Source organism: Elephas maximus, chromosome 25 (genome assembly GCF_024166365.1).
Source record: "Elephas maximus indicus isolate mEleMax1 chromosome 25, mEleMax1 primary haplotype, whole genome shotgun sequence".
Lineage (NCBI taxonomy): Eukaryota > Metazoa > Chordata > Mammalia > Proboscidea > Elephantidae > Elephas > Elephas maximus.
Window position 1 is genome coordinate 4,711,475 of NC_064843.1, and position 17,671 is coordinate 4,729,145.

At 55.4% G+C, this 17,671-nt stretch overlaps 1 protein-coding gene across 4 annotated transcripts; it reads right to left on the bottom strand.

Annotated features, from left to right (window-relative positions):
- Positions 1-319: 319 nt before the first annotated feature.
- On the bottom strand, positions 320-15,647 carry ARFGAP1 (ADP ribosylation factor GTPase activating protein 1). Of its 4 annotated transcripts, XM_049869443.1 has the most exons (13): positions 15,516-15,647; positions 12,050-12,113; positions 11,407-11,516; positions 10,871-11,042; positions 10,108-10,208; positions 7,469-7,555; positions 6,354-6,450; positions 5,552-5,608; positions 4,768-4,800; positions 2,744-2,800; positions 1,751-1,810; positions 1,082-1,158; positions 355-890 (listed from the first exon to the last, which is right to left on the bottom strand). In XM_049869443.1, exons 2-13 carry the CDS (start codon positions 12,107-12,109, stop codon positions 551-553), a joined length of 1,251 nt encoding a protein of 416 aa, XP_049725400.1. In that variant the 5' UTR covers positions 12,110-12,113; positions 15,516-15,647; the 3' UTR covers positions 355-550. The 4 variants fall into 4 exon arrangements, with proteins under 4 accessions (XP_049725403.1, XP_049725402.1, XP_049725400.1 ...); XM_049869444.1 differs by lacking the exon at positions 1,751-1,810; XM_049869445.1 differs by lacking the exons at positions 11,407-11,516; positions 12,050-12,113; positions 15,516-15,647 and adding an exon at positions 11,269-11,398 and having other exon boundaries at positions 352-890.
- Positions 15,648-17,671: the final 2,024 nt, after the last annotated feature.

Genomic DNA, 17,671 nt, shown 5'->3' on the forward strand with positions numbered 1-17,671 from the left:
CAGTCCATGTGCATGAGGGGAAAGGAGGGGGTGTGAGGGCTGCACACCGAAGGCTGGCTGGCAACAGTGCACAGGAAGCCGGGCCACGGCAGTGCTGGCTCTACTTTTGCTTCTGGCGGGGCTTCCACCTCTGAACTCAAGGGGTTTTCATGAAAAGGAAAAATGAACACATGCAGACCTTTAGAGCTGAGGGACGCATCACGATGCAGCGTCCCACAGGCCGACAGCGCCGCCAGCTGTCCAGCGCTGCAGATCAGGAGGAGTACGTTTATTAGCGAACAGGTCATAGAAGGGCTGTCTGCACACAGAGACACCACTGGAGCCAGTGTGGCCAAGAGAGCTCGGGGACGGGGGGTGGGGGGCGGGGGGTAGATAACGTGCTCTAACACAGCCAGAACCCGCAGAGGCTGAAGTGCCTGGGCCATGTCAGGGTCTGTCTCCCAAGAAGCTGTCTGCTCACTGGGGGGTCTCTGGGCCAAGTGGAAGGAGAACAAGGAGGGAAGTGTGACAGGGCAGCGGCCAGTGCTTGGCACCACAGTGGGTGGATGCCCTACCAGTCCTGGTTGTCCCAGCCCTCATCAGTGGGCGCAGGGGGTGGTATGGCCTTCTGCACAGCCCTGGCCCGGCCCTCCCCGGCACCCTCCCAGTTCTCCCAGCCGTCGCTGTTACTGTTTCTATGGTTGGAGCCTGTGCCCGAGCCCCAGATGTCCCAGCTGTCTGAGCTCTTGCGCTCTGCTGAGTTGTCCACACCCGTCCAACTGCCGCTGCTTGGAGACTGGCGGGCCCGGGGGGCACTGGCACTCCCAAAAGTCTCCCAGAAGCTCTGGTTGATGGTGCTGCCCTGGACATGGTCCCCACTGCTGTTCTGGTAGCCAACGCCCTCCGGGGTGCTTTGAGAGAAACAAGGGGGATTGAACAGTTGCTGCACAATACCAGAAACCACTGCCCACCTCCTCTGAGAGCAGATGGCAAAGTCCTCGCCCAAGCGCCTGTCAGGGGCTGTTGGAGGCTCACCCATCAGGGGCTATCCCATCGGGGGCTCACTCGTCATGGGCTATCCCGTCGGAGGCTCGGGGCTCACCTGTCAGAGGGCTCCTCTGTTTTCCCAGAAAAAAAAGTCGTCATGTCTCTCCACCCTTTACTGCTAACCCCCTGGACCTGGAAGCAGACAGAGAGGAGCTGGGGCGGGGGTCTGACACATGCAGCCCTGTGAGGTGTCTGAGTGAAGTTCAGCAATGACCAGTGCAGGTCGTGCTCTGTCCTCAGGGGCCCCGGCTGGCTCCTCAGGGTCTGGGCTCAGGGGCGTGCAAAGTGAGGCTGTGCTGTCCAGCACTCACGCCAGCCACCGGGAGAAGAAAGAAGGGCCGGGAGGGGCTCACCCCTCGTTCCTGGTGAGCACAGGGACTCTCAGTGGAAAGAAAACCTCGTGCTGGGAGGGACAGCAAGCCCCAGCATGGGGACACATGCCTCTGCAAGCTCAGTTGGACACATGGCCACTTACCCGGGGAAAGGCCAGCAGCAGCAAGGACAAGAAGGAAAGAAGTGACCGTTAATGATGGCGCGAGTCCCCCCACCAAGCTGTTTCCATATTCCTCCGCTCTCGGCAGACTGAGTCTAAACAACACACTCGCTCTGATGTGGCCAGTGGCACCCAGTCACCCCACCTGGGGGGTGGTAGGCCCCGTCCTGGTGCCAGGCGCTGGAATATGGAGACTGGCTTTGTGCTGTGCCCGTAGGCCAGGCCACCTACCTTGGACGCCAGCTGAGAGACCCCACTGGACATGTCATCCAAAATCCTTCCCTCCTTCACCTACATGGGGTGAAGCAGCTATCAGTCACGGGCCAGAGAGGTGGGGAACAGATGGAGGCAGCCCAATGTCAGAGTGTCATGCAGAAATCGCTGGGGTGAAAAACCCTCAAAAAGCTTTAACATCATAAAGACCCTGTCACTGTGGCCCAGAAACCACGCCAGCCGGTCACTGCCAATGCACCGCTTGTGACCCAGATGGCAGGTGCCAGCACAGAGCAAGAGACCCTTCAGGTGCATGGGGGGCACAGGGGGACATGGGGGGTCACAGGGGAATGGGGCTTTGAGGCCAGTGATGCTGTCCTACAGAACGTGTCACAGTGGACACATGACATTATGAATTTGTCAAGTCCACAGGATGGCACCACGCGGAGAGTGAGCCCTCCAGCAACTAAGGGCTCCAGTTAGTAACGATGTATCAACATCAGTTCATCACTTGTAACAAACCAAAGGAATGCAAGGAGTTAACACGAAGAACTGGCAGCACGGGGTATGGAAATTGTGTATACAATTTGCTCGATTTTATATAAACCTAAACATGCTCTAAAAAATAAAGTGTATTATAAAGAAACAAAGACCCACTGGCCAGAGCAGCTTCACCTCGGATGGCTCTGCTCCTGCTCACGAGCCGGGTGGGCCCGTGGGCTCCGTAACTACTGCCCCAGGGTATGCATGTATGTGGCGGGGGGTCGATGACAACTCTGCCCTTTTGGGCGGGGAGAGTGGGGATGTTTTTGAGAAGTACGGTACACAGCCAGTCCTCAGAGACCGAGAGAGTGGGGGGCACCAGGGGACGTGCAGACGAAGGAGGGCCCACCCACATCCACAGCTGCTGCTGTTCACTCAGAAAGGAAGGTCTCGTGATGGGCGGGTGGGGGGGGGGGGTGCCTTGCACCCATAATACCGAGGGCCGAGACTGTCCAGTTTACATGTTACCTTCTCCTGAGCAGGCTTGAGGACGTTTTCATTCAGACTGTGGCCCAACTCGGAAGCCTGTGCAAAGTACATGAACCAGGGAATAGGCTGTCAGTGCGGGCCCCTGTGTGGGCGGGACTGAGGTCCACACCGAGACGCAGGTTAGCACGCAGCTCAGGCACAGGGGCAGAAGCAGGGCAGTGGGGTCAAAGGAGTCATGGCCACACGGCTGAGTAAGGGGAAGCAACCCGGCCCACGATCCTGTGACTCCCATGGGACGGACACCCCACACACACTGCCACCTGGGGCTTCTCCTCAGGATACACACTCTTGTACCCCAGAAGGTAGCGTGCTAGCAGGGACCCCCACTCCCTGGCGGCCCTGAGCCCAGGCCCATGTGCGGGCAGCAGGACCCGCTCATCCCCACGGGGTCGAGGGGCTACAGCACAACCTCTGTCCAGCACCTTTTGCTGAGGGGACCCACAGTCAGGGCATGTGGGCATCAAGTCCACCTGCCTCCCGCCAGCAGTGGGGTGTGGGGATGAGCAGAGCCTGGCTGCGGCCACAGGTGGGGAAAGCCGCCATGTCCCTGACCCGCAGCAGAGCAGTGAGGCCGGAAGGTGGGAGTTAGCTGGGAAATAAGAGATGAGAAGCCTTCCCGGCTCTGGGCCTCAGTGGGGCTGGTTAATGGATGATGGTGCTGGGAGACAGTCGGGGGACATGGCACCAAGGGCCCTTTTCTCCTTCTGAGGTGGGAAAAGCAGCCATCAGCTTTTAAGAGAATAACTTCACAACAACAAAGGTTCAGCAGTCAGGATGAAATGCCTTTGGATCATTTAGTTCCAAGTCACTGGACTTCAAAAAACACTCTTGCTAAGTAACTCTGTCCCCAGGCCCCCTACCCTGGGCAGGCATGCTCCACTGGGCCCCATGGGAAGGCCACTGCCACCTGCACTGCGGCCACCTGAGCACTGGGGCCGCACAGAGCCCGACAGGCAGGGAGGGGGCTAATGAGTACATGACAGCAAGAACACAACAGGCAGGCAGTGCATGGGGGCAGAGCCAAGGCTAGAGGCAGGGCCATGCACACGGACAAACGAACAGACATGCAGACAGACTTGAGGTGTTACCGGCTCTGGCTGCTGCTTGGAGCCCCAAAACTTTACCCCGGGAGCCGGGTTAGTGGGGAGAGAGAAAGAGAGAGAAGAGAGAACCCGGATTCGGAGGGCAGCTGCAGCAATACCAGGAAGCTCCTCAGAACCTCGCTGGCATGTGGTGGGGGTCGGGGGAGCACAAGTGGACCACCCACCCGCAGACCCTCGTAAGCAGTGCCTGGAGACAACCCGAGAGAGATCCTTTAGTGATCCTCACTAATGGTGGCCAGAGATGACTGGCATCAGACACCGAGGCCCAGAGGATAAGCTGGGCACAGCCCATGCCCCATCCCGGGCACAAAGCCTCACCAACAGCTGAGGGTGCTCAGAGACACCAAGAGGAACAGCAGCTTCTGCCAGAAATCACAGCCCTCAGCTGGGTCCCAGGGCAGAGGGGCAGCGTGCACTTGGGGGAAGTGAGACCCTTGCCTCCTTCCAGGCATGTGGGGCAGGCAGGCTGTTGCCTCATCGGTAGTCCTGCGCTTTCACGGGGAACAGGAGTGGCCACCAATCATGTTCGGAAAAAAAAAGTCACAGCCCAAGGCTGCCATAGACACCAGACAAAGGGGACACGGGGGTCTACCGGGAGGCCTGTGGTCATCAGCTGGGCCACCGCCAGCACCAAGACAGGGCTGAACAGTCCTCCAGATGCACAGGTACGGCTGCGTGGGGCCTTGAGACCCTGCAGGCTGTGCTGTGGTGCTGACTCAGGTGCACTGTGTGCAGTCTCAACTCGCCAGCCCGTAACCTGCACAGCGGTCACAGCTGCCAGCACTGGGGCCCCAGCCCTGAGCACGTGGTGGGCCTCGGCAGCTCCAGTACCCCAGCGCACGCTCACAGGCTCAGGAGAGCATTGTAAAGAGTACCGGAACGCAAGAGCTTCTCTGTTACCTTTTGACTTGCTTGGGATCCAAACTTCGTAGCCTAAATGGAAAAACAAAGGCAGGCCTTTTCACGTGATTCTCCCTGCCAGCTCCTCTCCCAGCTCAGACAGTCACAGATCCGGGACCAGATCCTGCCCAGCCACCAATGTTTGCTGGGCCACAAGATGGGGGGGAGGGGGGAGCTGTGAGGTGCAGGGGGACCACCCCAACTCTGCCTTCATGGACAATGGCCTGGCCCAGGCCCCCACCTGTGAGTCTTTCCTGACGGCCAGCACAACCCTGTGAGCTGCCAGCGAGCAGAGGTCTCTGGCAGTGTGGGAGCTCCAGGAAGGGCTCCAGCCAGGCCCAGGACAGCTCAATGGTTGCCCCGCCAGGTCACACCTGCTAACCTGTTCCCAGACACCCCGACTTCTAGAGTCGAGGAAAGGATAAGCAGTCCGGCCATGGGCATTCTGGTTGGGAGGGGCCTGCCCTTGCCTGTCCCCAGACCCCCACAAGAGGAAATGGGGCCCCAGGAGGTCTGGCCCCCAGAGAGCCCTGAAAACTGTCCCTGCTGTTACTCCTTCAGCCAGGAGAGCCAGTCCCGGGGGCCCAGTGGCTGTCTGGCTATTACTGTCACCAGGCTGGCCGACGGCCCTGGCTCCGGCCCTCACACCACCTGTTCTGGGCCTCCCGGGCTTCGCCCTGCAGGCCCTCAGGCCGTCCTCACCCATCGGAACCTCTCAGGATCCTCTCCACACCCCACCTTCCACCCCCCACAGCCTCACTTGGTGGGGTGGGGGGTTACTCACGCCCTCCTTGGCTGCGGAGGCGAACCTGCTTGCTCCAGTTGTAAAACTGCTCCAGCCCTGAAAGAGTGCAGGGCCCAGTTAGCGTCACAGCATCACAGCGTCCAGAGGAGGGGCTGCTGGCGGGCAAAGGTCACACTAGAGGTCCAACCACACGGGCACCCCCGGAAGAGGGCCTTGCAGCGCCCGGCCTGGCACCTTCACCATGGAAACCTCGTCTTATGAGGCTGGCACCCACAGCAACACAAGGGAGGGTCCCTGCATTCTCAGCCCTCTGTGGGCCTCAGGCTACATCCTCCCTAGACTAGGAACCTCATGTGAGTTTTATGCATAACTTTCAGCTCTTGAAGATGCCGCCTTTTTTGAATTGAAAGTATGTATTTTGTTACCAAAGTAAATGACTAAACACGTCTGGGACGTAAATAATGTCAGCAATACTTTCAAAAGAGGATCCCACTGCAGGTGGGGGGCACCCCACTGCAGGTTGGGGATCTCACTGCAGGTGTGAAAGTGAGAGGATGTCACTGAGGGTGAGAGAGGAGCCTCAAACCAGAACGAAACCAAAAGCATGTGTTCAAGGACCACCCGCCACCGCCTGTCCTGTCTGGCCCACTGCACCCAGTGGCCTATGGAGCCCCTGGTGTCCACAAACAGGTGCCCCCCTCCCCGGGGCTGCACCCCGGCTCAGGTGGGCATGTACCCACGGGCCCGCCCAGGGGTGTGTGTGGGCTCCAGCAGGTATGGACTCATGCAGGTGCAGGCTCAGCTCCCCCGTGCCTGGTCCACGCACAGCCCCCAGGCTTACCGAGTATAGGGAGGACATAGCATTGTTGAGGAAGTCGTCATCTCGCTTGGGCGGCAGCACCGTGTTACCAAACCCCACATAGCGGTTCTCCTGGGCCCTGAGAGCAAAGCAGACACGTGGCAACTGCTGGTACAATCCTGCTGAGCCCAGGAACATGGGTGCCAAAAGTGCTGACCCCAAGCACAGCAGGCCCGGTCTGATCCTGCCCAGCAGGGGACACACACCCTGCATCCTGCTGGCAACGCACATGTAGCACCCGCCTGCAGGACACAGTGTTATGGTTCCCTTCCACGGTTCAAAAACAAGCCACTCTATGGCCTGTAACTGAGCTTCCCCAGCTAGCCCTAAAGCAAACACCAGCTGTCAAAGAAGTTTACTCTGATGCTTCGAGAACAGGAGAAACTTTTCATCTTCTATGCCCAAGACCCCCTCTCAAGCGCAAGCTGGCCTGGGGCTTCCCACCACCAGAGCTGCTAACAGGCACCTGGCCTTTCCCTCTCCATGGAGCACGGTGCCACACCCACAGCACACCCTCTAACCAGCTGTCATGGATTGAATTTTGTCCCCCCAAAAATGTATGTATCAACTTGGTTAGGCCATGACTCCCAGTATTGTGTAGTTGTTCTCTATTTTGTGATTATAATTTTCCCTTTAAGATTAGGATGGGTTCATAACACCCTTACCAGGTCACATCCCCGATCCAAAGTAACCGGAGTTTCCCTGGGGTGTGGCCTACACCACTTTTTATCTCTCAAAAAATGGAAGGAAAGAGAAGCTAGCAGAGAGGGGGAGCCTCATACCACCAAAAAGCAGCACCAGGAGCAGAGCACGTCCTTTGGACCCAGGGTTCCAGAGCCTGAGAAGCTCCTCAACCAGGGGAAGACTGAGGACAAGGACCTCCCTCCAGAGCTAACAGAGAGAGAGAGCCTTTCCCTGGAGCTGATGCCCTGAATTTGGACTTTTAGCCCACCTTACAGTGAGGAAATAAATTTCTCTTTGTTAAAGCAATCCATGTGTGGTATTTCTGCTACAGCGGCACTAGATGACCAAGACAACAGGTGACCACACCTTTCAGACCAGGTCAGTGTACACCCCAAGCTCCCCAGAGGACTCACCCCTGGTAGTATCCGAGGTCGTCATTCAGCCAGTCCTCAAAAGCCTTGTCGGAGGAGGTGGTCACGTTCTGGGGCTGGCCAGCAGCTCTGAAACAGAGAGGTCAGTGTGGCTGGTGCTCGGCAGTGGTTAGAGCCAACCCGGCCATGCTGCCGGAGCCATGTGGCCATCTCAAAAGACACTGCCAACTAGTTGGTGCCCAGCCACAATCGATGACTGCCCTCACAGGGAGCGCAATAGAGAACCCCTGAGGGAGCAGGAGATCAGTGGGATGCAGACCCCAAATTCTCATAAAAAGACCATACTTAATGGTCTGGATGTGACTAGAGGAATCCCGGTGGTCATGGTCCCCAAACCTTCTGTTGGCACAGGACGGGAACCATCCCCGAAGACAATTCATCAGACATGAAAGGGACTGGACAGTGGGTGGGAGAGAGATGCTGATGAAGAGTGAGCTAATTATATCAGGTGGACACTTGAGACTGTGTTGGCATCTCCTGTCTGGAGGGGGGATGGGAGGATAGAGAGAGTTGAAGACTGCCAAAGTTTTCATGAAAGGAGAGACTGGAAGGGCTGACTCATTAGGAGGAGAGCAAGTGGGAGTAAGGAGTAAGATGTATATTAACTTATATGCGACAGACTGACTTGATTTGTAAACGTTCACTTGAAGCTCAATAAAAGTTAATTAAAAAAAAAAAGATCTAATCCCTTGATATTGAGGAAAATAGGGATTATTATCCCCATTCCTCAGATAATGAAACTGAGGCAAAGATAGGTTAAGTGACTAGCCCACAGTCAAATGGCAAATTTGGGATTGGAAGCCAAGTCTTTAACTCTCAATGTCATGGTTCTAACAAGTGCTTAACAGCCTTTCATATTTCAGAATCAAGATTCTTAAAGCTGAGGATCCTAGAACATCTTTTTTGATTGTCTAGACCCTGGTTATCTCTATTGAAAAGGAGTTTATACCTCACAAGGCAGCCTGTTCCATACAGTTGTATTTGTTAGGGAAGCTTTTAATGTTAAATTAAAATCTGTTCCCCTGTGGAAAAAAAAAAAAAAAAGACGCTACCATACATAACAAAACTTGTTAAGAAAACATTTTGCATCCCACTTTGGAGAGTGGTGTCTGGGGTCTTAGATGCTAGCAAGCGGCCATCTAAGATGCATCAATTGGTCTCAACCCACCTGGAGCACAGAAGAATGAACACCAAGGACACAAGGTAATTAATTATGAGCCCAAGAAACAAAAAAGGCCACATAAATCAGAGACTACATCAGCCTGAGACCGGAAGAACTAGATGGTGCCCAGCTACAACCAATGACTGCCCTGATAGGGAACACAACAGAGAACCCCTGAGAGAGCAGGACAGCAGTGGGATGCAGACCCCAAATTCTTGTAAAAAGACCAGACTTAATGGTCTGACTGAGACTAGAAGGACCCCGGAGGTCATGGCCCCCAGACCTTCTGTTAGCCCAGGACAGGAACCATTCCTAAAGCCAACTCTTCAGACAGGGATTGGACTGGACTGTGGGATAGAAAATGATACTGCTGAAGAGTGAGCTTCTTGGATCAAGCAGACACGAGACTATATTGGCATCTCCTATCTGGAGGGGAGATGGGAGGGCAGAGGGGGTCAGAAGCTGGCCGAATGGACACGAATAACAGAAAGTGGAGTGAAGGAGTGTGCTGTCTCATTAGGGGAAGAACAATCAGGAGTATATAGCAAGGTGTATATAGATTTTTGTATGAAAGACTGACTAGATTTGTAAACTTTCACTTAAAACACAATAAAGAAAAAAAGATGCTGCCATGTCCTACTGGGCCTCCGAAGAAACCAGCACTGAGCCAACCTGCCTCCACATGTGCCCACGAAGGGGCTCAGACCTGGCACCAACACCAGTCAGGAAGTGGACTCAGACTTGCAGCCGAGCACAAACCAAAAGGAGGAAGCATGACAGGCTGCCGTGCCTGCGCACCTGCAGGGACGAGCAGGAAAAGGCCCTGGGGGAAGAAGAGCACAGGCACAGAGGCAGGCGTGGCCCGCAGACCACAGAGAGACACACAACATCGAACACCAGAGGCAGCAAGAACGCGGGGCCCCCAGTTCTAAGCAGAGTAGCCAAACACGCAGGAGGGGGCTCACAGCCCCCACGCCTGTACAGGGACCTTCTCTGACTCAGTCACTCCTGAAGCCTGTGCTCCAATGTGTGGTGGGCTCACACAGGTGTCCCTGCAGCAGGACATGTGTGTTCACACCAGCTGATGAGGTTAATAACCATGGCATACCACCTTCTCTACAGAAAACACGCAACCACGGCTACATGAACAGGCTGAAACGTGGGATGACGTGGCTGCCACATGGCTTTGTTCTGAGAACACCTGCACGTGTTGTGTGCATGCCTGAGGGGCACACTGAGCCCAAGCGGGAGATGCTGTTTGTTCTAGAGATGTCTCACTGCTTTTCCACTAAAGCTGGTGTTATCATCTTGGCAACTTGAAAATGCTGCCTTTCCCCCAACTTAAAACAGCTCACAGATGAAGCACTGCACATGGTGTGGGAGGCAGGCTTCCTGGGAACTGAGCGGAGCTACGATAGGCCTGGCTGGGAAGGGCCACTGGTCACACAGTAGCAACTACCGGTGGGTGGTGGGCAGTGGAGTTCTGGGCTGTGGTGACGTCCAGGTCTGGGCAGGTGATGATTCCAGGGACCATTCTTTGCCTTCGGCCAGAGTGGCCACCTGAGGGGACACGGGAGGGGTCAGAACAGGGAACTGCTGCTGTAACATCCTCCCTACTGCAGGCCGAGCACACGGCACCCAGCTCCCCGTAGCCCCCATGGCAACGGGCTCAGCTCCACATGCCAAGTGCAGCACATACCCTCCTACCCCGCTGCACTAAGGACAGGGCTGCAGCTCCACATGCCAGGTGCGGCACCGCACCCTCCTACCCGCTGCACTAAGAACAGGGTCGCAGCTCCACATGCCAAGTGAAGTATGCGCCTTCCTACCCCGCTGCACTAAGGACAGGGTCGCAAGTCCACATGCCCTGGGGGCTCCCACCTCTGCCCCGTGAACGCTGGACCTCACAGGCACATTCCACCTGATGGGTCAGAGGGCCCACAGGCTGCTGTTCCCCTCTCCCAACTCTCCCTGCAGTTGGGGAAGAAAGCCTGCCTCCCATCCCTAATAACTGCAAGCCATTTGCTTCCTCTGTGGGAGGAAAACACTCCTCCAGGTAAGAAGAGGGCCACAGCCTTGCCAGGAGGTCCTCCTCATCCGCACACGGCCTGCCCAGGAGGTCCTCGTCTGCACACGGGTGGTGCTGACCTCTAGATGGGTCAGCCCTGGCCGATCACCCTAAAGCCCAGATGCAGGGCCCCAGCCCGGCTCGCCAGCCTCACCTTGTCCCTAAAGAGTGCTGCGGCCTTGCTGTTGTATTTCTCCTGTAATGACCAGCTGGGATCGTAATCTTCTTGGGATTCCAGGAACTCTCGGAATTTAGCATTTCCACCAGCTTTCATCTTCTCGAGCTCAATGTCCTTCCACTTGTCCATAGTCACTGAGCGCACAAAGCTAGAAACCAAGGTGTCAACTGAACGAACATGTAGTGGAGACACCAACAACCCTCCCAACCCACATCTGGCTCGTGCAGTTCCCATGACAGAAGCCAGAGGCAGGAGCGGCTGCACACGCTCTGCGAGGCGGGCTGACCAGTGGCTGCAGTAGTGGAGCTCAGCGGGCCAACTGTGTGCAGCTGGGGTGTGTGGTGGTACTGCAGCCCTGAGCCATGACTCGGCACCTGTTATGAGCAGCTGCTGCCAAATGGTAGGGAGAAGTTGGGGCCATCATGGTATGCAGGATTCTTCAGACTCAGTTCAGGGTGAGCCTGCGCCCCACATCAAAACCACGGTGAGGTGCGGCCCCGGGCATGACTGACCTGAGGTGCACACCCAGCCCTCGGTGCTTCCCTGAACACTCCAGGCAGATCCAGATCCCATAGGTCACGCTCACCCACTGAGGGTTGAATGCACCACACTCAAAGCAGACCTGTTGGGAGGGACACACTCAGCTCAGTGAGACAGCCCGGGACAGAGCAGGACAGAGCAGGGAGGGCTGGCCACGGAGGTGTGAGACCCACCCGCCAGGGCAGGTCTTGGGGGCCACTGCAAGCCACAAGTGAGTGGGAACCACCTGCACGGCTAGGTGTGGGCCAGCTGGAGGGGCGGCACCTAGGGCGGCAGAGGGCACACGTCGAGGAAGAGGATGGAGGCAGGGTGTCCTGACAGGAGGCTGATGGAAAGGGAATGGGGCTCCATGCAGAAGAACATTCACAGTAAAGCAAAAGTGAGTGAAAACAGAAGCTTCCGTGAACGCATGTGTCCTGAGGGACACAGGAGGACCTTCCCCTCACTCTGCCACAAATACCTAGCACCTGATGAGACCTGCACTGACCGACACTCGGCAGAGCAGGTGCTGCGGAAACCACGCAGCAACACTCCAGCCACAGCTCCCAGAGCCATGTGGCCACACAAGTCACACCCACAGTGATCTCAGATGAGTCCGAAAAGGTGAGCGCTTACGTTGTTTGCATCCTGTACCCTGACTTCTTTAAGGACTTTCCTCGTCCTCGGACTGGCCATGATGCTGCAAAGGAGAAAAAGAAATATCCTCATCTTACAGATAGGTCACTTGACAAGAAAGAAAAAGTCACCCATCCATGCAGAAGCAGGGTGACACTGCCTGCTCCCAGCAGCACGGCTGGGGCCACCAGCTGAAGGACTCTGTCCTCCATACTCTAAGGAGTCAGGAGCCTTTGGAATGGGATGGTGTGGTTATCAGGAGTGAAATGTGACCGTCCTGCCATCTGCTTCAGCATCTGCCCCACCAAGACCACATGATCGATGAAGTCTTAACTCTTTTATCGTAACGTTCACAGTAACAGGCAGGCTTTACAAAACACGCACAGACTGGCTGACTAACGCACCTCCCCCTATGAGGACCACACAGCAAGCCTGGGCCCACGACTTCACAACAAAGCAGCCTGTTTATTCCACATGCCACACCTTTCCTCCTCCTCCCTAGAACAGTGCAGGGGGCTCCTGGCCCAACAGAGGCAGAGACAGGACTCTTTACTGATTTGGTGAAAGGCTGGCACACCTGGGCCCCTCTTTGCTGAGGGTGGAGACAACAGACATGTGGCCAGAACAGCAGGACGCACCAGACCTACCCCTCAGAGACAGATGGGGATGCAGCACACGGCTGGGACTGAAAAGAAAAGCTCATTTCTTCACAGATCTCTGGCTTTAATCAACTTCAACTGGTGCCCAGAGCTTACAAGGAAAATCAACATAACAACGTTCAGTGCCACTAGGAGGGAGGTGGGTGTCGGCTGCAATGGCCCTGACATGGGTTCACTCTGGCTGTCCCACGCTCACTACCCGACGGCACTGCAGAAACCACGTCCAAGCAGAGGCAGCCAGTCAGGCTGTCGGTCACCCCAGCCCACCAGCCCCAAATGAACCATGAGCTGCTCCCTCTACCTCCGATCAACGCACGTGACAGTACGGCATGTGCAGATGTGCACTGCTGGCAGAGGCTATGCCATTGCCATCTCTGCTTCAGTGCTGTGACAGAGGGCGGCTCAGAAGCAGCCTTCCCTCACCAGAGAGCTGCAGCTTTGTGCTCAGGTTCAGCCTGAAAGCAACAGAAAACCTCTGCCCTGTCTGGTTTTTACCTCAGTGGACACTGAGGGAACCTGCCTCCTCCGGGCAGCCAGGCCCTCAGGGCCTCTAAGTCCACGACTCTCGACATTCACTAGTCCCCACTTCTAACCTACTTGAACTTAGGGAACAAACATCTGCTTTCCACAATTGATCGAAATAAAAAAAGAAGTTCACACTGGGCTGCTTTCCGCTCTGTAATTCTCCATGTTGTGTCTGGCAGTCAGCTGAGACCACGAGACCATGGGACAAACCCTACAATCCTGGATGCTGTGCTAAGCACAGGCCATGGCAGGCATCCCTCAGGCAGACACTGCTGTCATACCGGACATCTGCTGGCACACAGCACAGAAGGCAGGAACAGTAACAACACGCCCCGAGAGAAGCCCTGCTGTGTTTTCGTTAACAAAGCCCCTCTGCTAAGCATCTCGCTGTGGCCACCAAGAGCCTCATGCAGGGCTGGTGAGGGGACAGCAGAGAGCACACTGGGACCCCTTGAGATCAGGCAGTTACCCAGGGCCACAGAGCCGCTGAGCTGTAAGGGCTAAACCATCAGGGCTCCAGGCTCCATCCAGGGCCCCAGGCTCCGTCTTATGCCCCAGGATCTGTCCGGGGCTCCTTCCAAAGCGCTGGTGCTGCCCCCTGTATCACGTCCAGGTCACACAACAAAAGTAAACCAGTGATTTCCAAGATCAGTGGTGAGAGACTGCACTCAATTTCTAGTTGTGTCAACTAAGCAGAGAGAACGCTCACAGAATTACTGGAGAAAAATATGTGGAAATAAATAACTTGGCTTGGCTCTAAAAGATACCATGTGAGCAATTTTTGATGTTTGAGAGCCTTTCAGTTTTCTGAAACGCTAACTTTAGTAATGTGAAATTGAATATGTTCTTTCAAAAGCATAAGTATGGCTTATCTTGCAAACAGCCCTAAAACTCCTTTTAACACTTGAAACCAAAATGATACAAACTTAGCTCTTTGCACAAGTGAACATAACGTGAATAACTAGGAAGGGAACGACACCTTTACTGAACTCTGTACTTTTACTAAGCTGGGCAGGAAAGAGCACGAAGGGGTCAGGACTTGTTTGCTTACAAACGTTTGGTCTTTGACTGCTTATTTCCGGGGCTGTTATACAGGTGACAGGAAGAAATACAGTGAAACCTGTGAGGGCTGGAACTTGACGGGACTGCCTTGTTTTTCCCGGTCTTGTAAGTTCTCTGTCTTTGACAGGGTGTAGTCTTACCACTTTCCTATGCTTGCTTTAGTGGAAAACGTTTGTTTTTCCTCTCTGACAGCTCCCGGCTTTCACAGGTTTTACTGTACTGTCTTTCTTAAACACTGTTCGAAACCCCTGAACTCTAAGAACAATGGACCTTTCTCGATCTAAAGGACAGATGGATTCTGAACTTCCGCAGGGATACGGTTACCGAAACGGATGTCAAAATCCACTTAAGAGCTACGTTATCCCTGCATTGTTGTTAGCTGCTGCTGAGTTGAACCCAACCATGGCACCCTGGCTGTGCAGAGTAGAACTGCCCCACAGGGTTTTCAGGACTGTGATCTTTCAGAAGCAGATTGACAAGCCTGTCTCTCCAGTCACCTCTGGGTGGGTTCAAACCACCAACCCTTCACCGTTTTTAATGCTTCAATAAACGGGGCCTAGGACTTTTTTTTTTTTTTCTGCCCTAAGTGAACAGAACGAATTTTCTCAATCGGGGGTTTGCCTTTAAGCTGTTCAACAGGGCAGACAAAAAGTATAGTTCTCATAAGCCCACAGAAACTTTTTCTCCCTCCCCCATGACAATCATCCAGTCAAAGAGTGAGGAGAAAAATGTAATAAAGGTAAGCAGAGGCCCCCCAACCTTGCTGAGCAGAACCCTTACTTTTTAGGGGGTTCTGACCCAGAGGAACTTCAGGCTGAACCTGAATGGCCTCTGTGTCCAGCCTGGGCCCTGGGTCCGGAGCCGGGAAGGGGTCAGGAGTAGGCCCGCCTGAAGGGCGCTCGCCCCACCAGAGAGGATGTGGATGGACAGGGCCCCGTAACTGCTCGAGGGTCCCGGCTCTGGAGGGGGAGGGAAGCGGGTGGCAGGCCTGGGGCTGGCGGAGCACTGGGCTGGGAGGCCGGCGGCGGCCTGGAGGACGGGTCCCCGCGGGCGAGCGGCCGGGGAGTCGGGGGAGGCCGGGTGACGATCCCAGGCCCTGTGGGGAGCAGTCCCGGGGGGGCGGGGAGGCAGGTCCGGGGCGCGCGGAGCGGGGGTCCCGCGGGCGAGCGGCCAGGGCGGGGGGCTCCGGCACGTCCACCCAGTCCGAGAAGCGCACTTACCAGGCGGGGTGAGGAGCGCCGGGGCCGAGCCAGGCCGCGGGCTGTCGGGCCGGGGGCGGTCGGGCCGGGCAGCTGAGCCGCACCGAGGCTGCGCGCCCCCGCCGACCCGGCCGCCACCAGCTTCCGGCTACGTAGCGCTTCGCAAAGGATCACAGGAAACCGGAGGCGGCCCGGAGGGGGCGGGACTTCCGAGTCTGTCGCCATGGAGACGCGCATCCCGGCGGCTCCGGGTTCCTGTGTTTGGCTAGAGTAGGGAGGCGAGGAGGTGTGCCCGGTCTGCACGGGGCCCGGGCTGGGAGCAGGTCCCGGACCGGCCTCTTCGCCTCATTTCATCCTTCCTTCATTTAGCAATTAATAAGCCCCAACCCCCATCGAGATATCTAACCGCTGATCTCAGAGGCTGTGGTGCAGAGCAGCACGAGGCTGTATTAGTGTAACAGTGAAATACGCCCGACAGTAGAGTGCTGGGTCCACAAATCGTGATGCACCGCGAAACACCAGGCCGCCGTTTAAAATGGCTGACGGGGAAACGTATCAAATGGTTCAGTCAGGGTCTGAGCAAGAAACTCGTGGCTCAGTCAAGGATAATTCAAGGCTGTATATTTACAAGGGGGCTAATTACAAAGCGTGCGTGGGGTTTAAGAAAACCTCAAGGAATTTTGCAGAAGGGCAAAGGTGAAGAGGTTGTCGAAGCCGGAAGCGGAGAGTCCTTGCGCCCGGAAGGGCTGCGGTCTTCAGCTGGGGGACAGCCGGCCCGGGGCGACCTAGGAGGGGAGCCGCTCTCTCCCTGCCCCCTAGTCTCCCGCTGTCGCCTCCGGCGGCTGGGTCGACAGGAAGCCCCGGGCGGGGCGGCCGGGGAGGTGGGCGTGGGGGCGGCGGGAGCCCCGGGCGGGCGGGGAGGCCGGGGAGCCGGGCGGGGCGGCCGGGGAGGTGGGCGTGGGGGCGGCGGCGGCGGGGCTGGAGCGACGACTTCACGCGACGCAGGTCTTCCGACCAGGCTACGAATCGGCGTGACTGGCGGGAACCCAGACATGTGAAATGATGACTACAGAAAGGACTATTGGTTATCTCTGCAGCGCGTAGTTGCAAGTGGTTTTTCTACTTTTGTGCTTTTCTGTGTATCCCACGCTTTATTCATTAATCTATGATTAAGCGTAAACATTATTTTTGTTGAAGTATAATCTGCATACAGTGAAATGCGTTTTGACATATGCATATCCTCATGTAACCACCACCACAATCGATTACAGAGCATTTCCATCGATCGCCTCGTGGCAACCACTCTGCTGATGTCTGTAGTCATAGCTTTGACTGTTCTAGAACTTCATGTAAATGGAATCATGTAATATGTACTCTTTGGTGATGGATTCTTTCACTTACCACGTTTTTAAGATTCACCCAAGTTGTCGAGTGTATCGATCATGTGTTCCTTTTTATTGCTGAGTACTATTCCACTGAATGGATGTACCGCAGTTTGCTTATCAATTTATTGGTTGGACATCGGGGCTGTGTCCAAGTTTTGGCTATTATAAAGAAAACTGTCCTGAACTTCATGTACAAGCCTTTGTGTGGGCGTATTTTCATTTCTCTTGAATAATTATCTAGAAGTGAAATTGCTGGGTGATGGACTAGGTGTGTGTTTAACTTTGTAGGAAAGTGTCTGTCCTAGTCATCTAGTACCGCTATAACGGAAATAAGTGATGGCTTTAACAAAGAGAAATTTATTTTCTCACAGTCTAGTAGGTTACAAGTCCAAATTCAGTGTGTCAGCTCCAGGGAAAGGCTTTTTCTCTTTGTTGGCTGTGGAGGAAGGTCCTTGTCCTCAATCTTCCCATGGTTGAAGAGCTTCTCAGGCACAGGGACCTCAGGTCCTGCTCCTGGTGCTGCTTTCTTGGTGATATGAAGTCCCCAACTCTCTGCTTGCTTCCCTCTTATCTCTTGAGAGAGAAAAGGTGGTGCAGGCCACACCTCAGGGAAACTCTCTTTACCTTGGATCAGGGAGTAAGGGTGGCATTACAATCCCACCCTAATTCTCTCAACATAAAATTACAGTCAAAAAATGGAGGACAACAACACATGGCCTAACCAAGTTGACACATTTTTGGGGGATACAATTCAATCCATTACAGTATCAAACAGTTATCCAAAGTTGTACC

What these genes read in the sequence shown, in the direction of transcription:
- ARFGAP1 (XM_049869443.1), bottom strand. Translation starts at nt 12,109, where the DNA reads ATGGCCAGTCCGAGGACGAGGAAAGTCCTTAAAGAAGTCAGGGTACAG. An exon ending in GGGTACAGGATGCAAACAAC is followed by an intron (nt 11,517 to 12,049) that starts GTAAGCGCTCAC and finishes CCCTCCCAACAG; the next exon opens with GTCTGCTTTGAGTGTGGTGC. An exon ending in GACCTCGGATACTACCAGGG is followed by an intron (nt 6,451 to 7,468) that starts GTGAGTCCTCTG and finishes CTTTGCTCTCAG; the next exon opens with GGCCCAGGAGAACCGCTATG.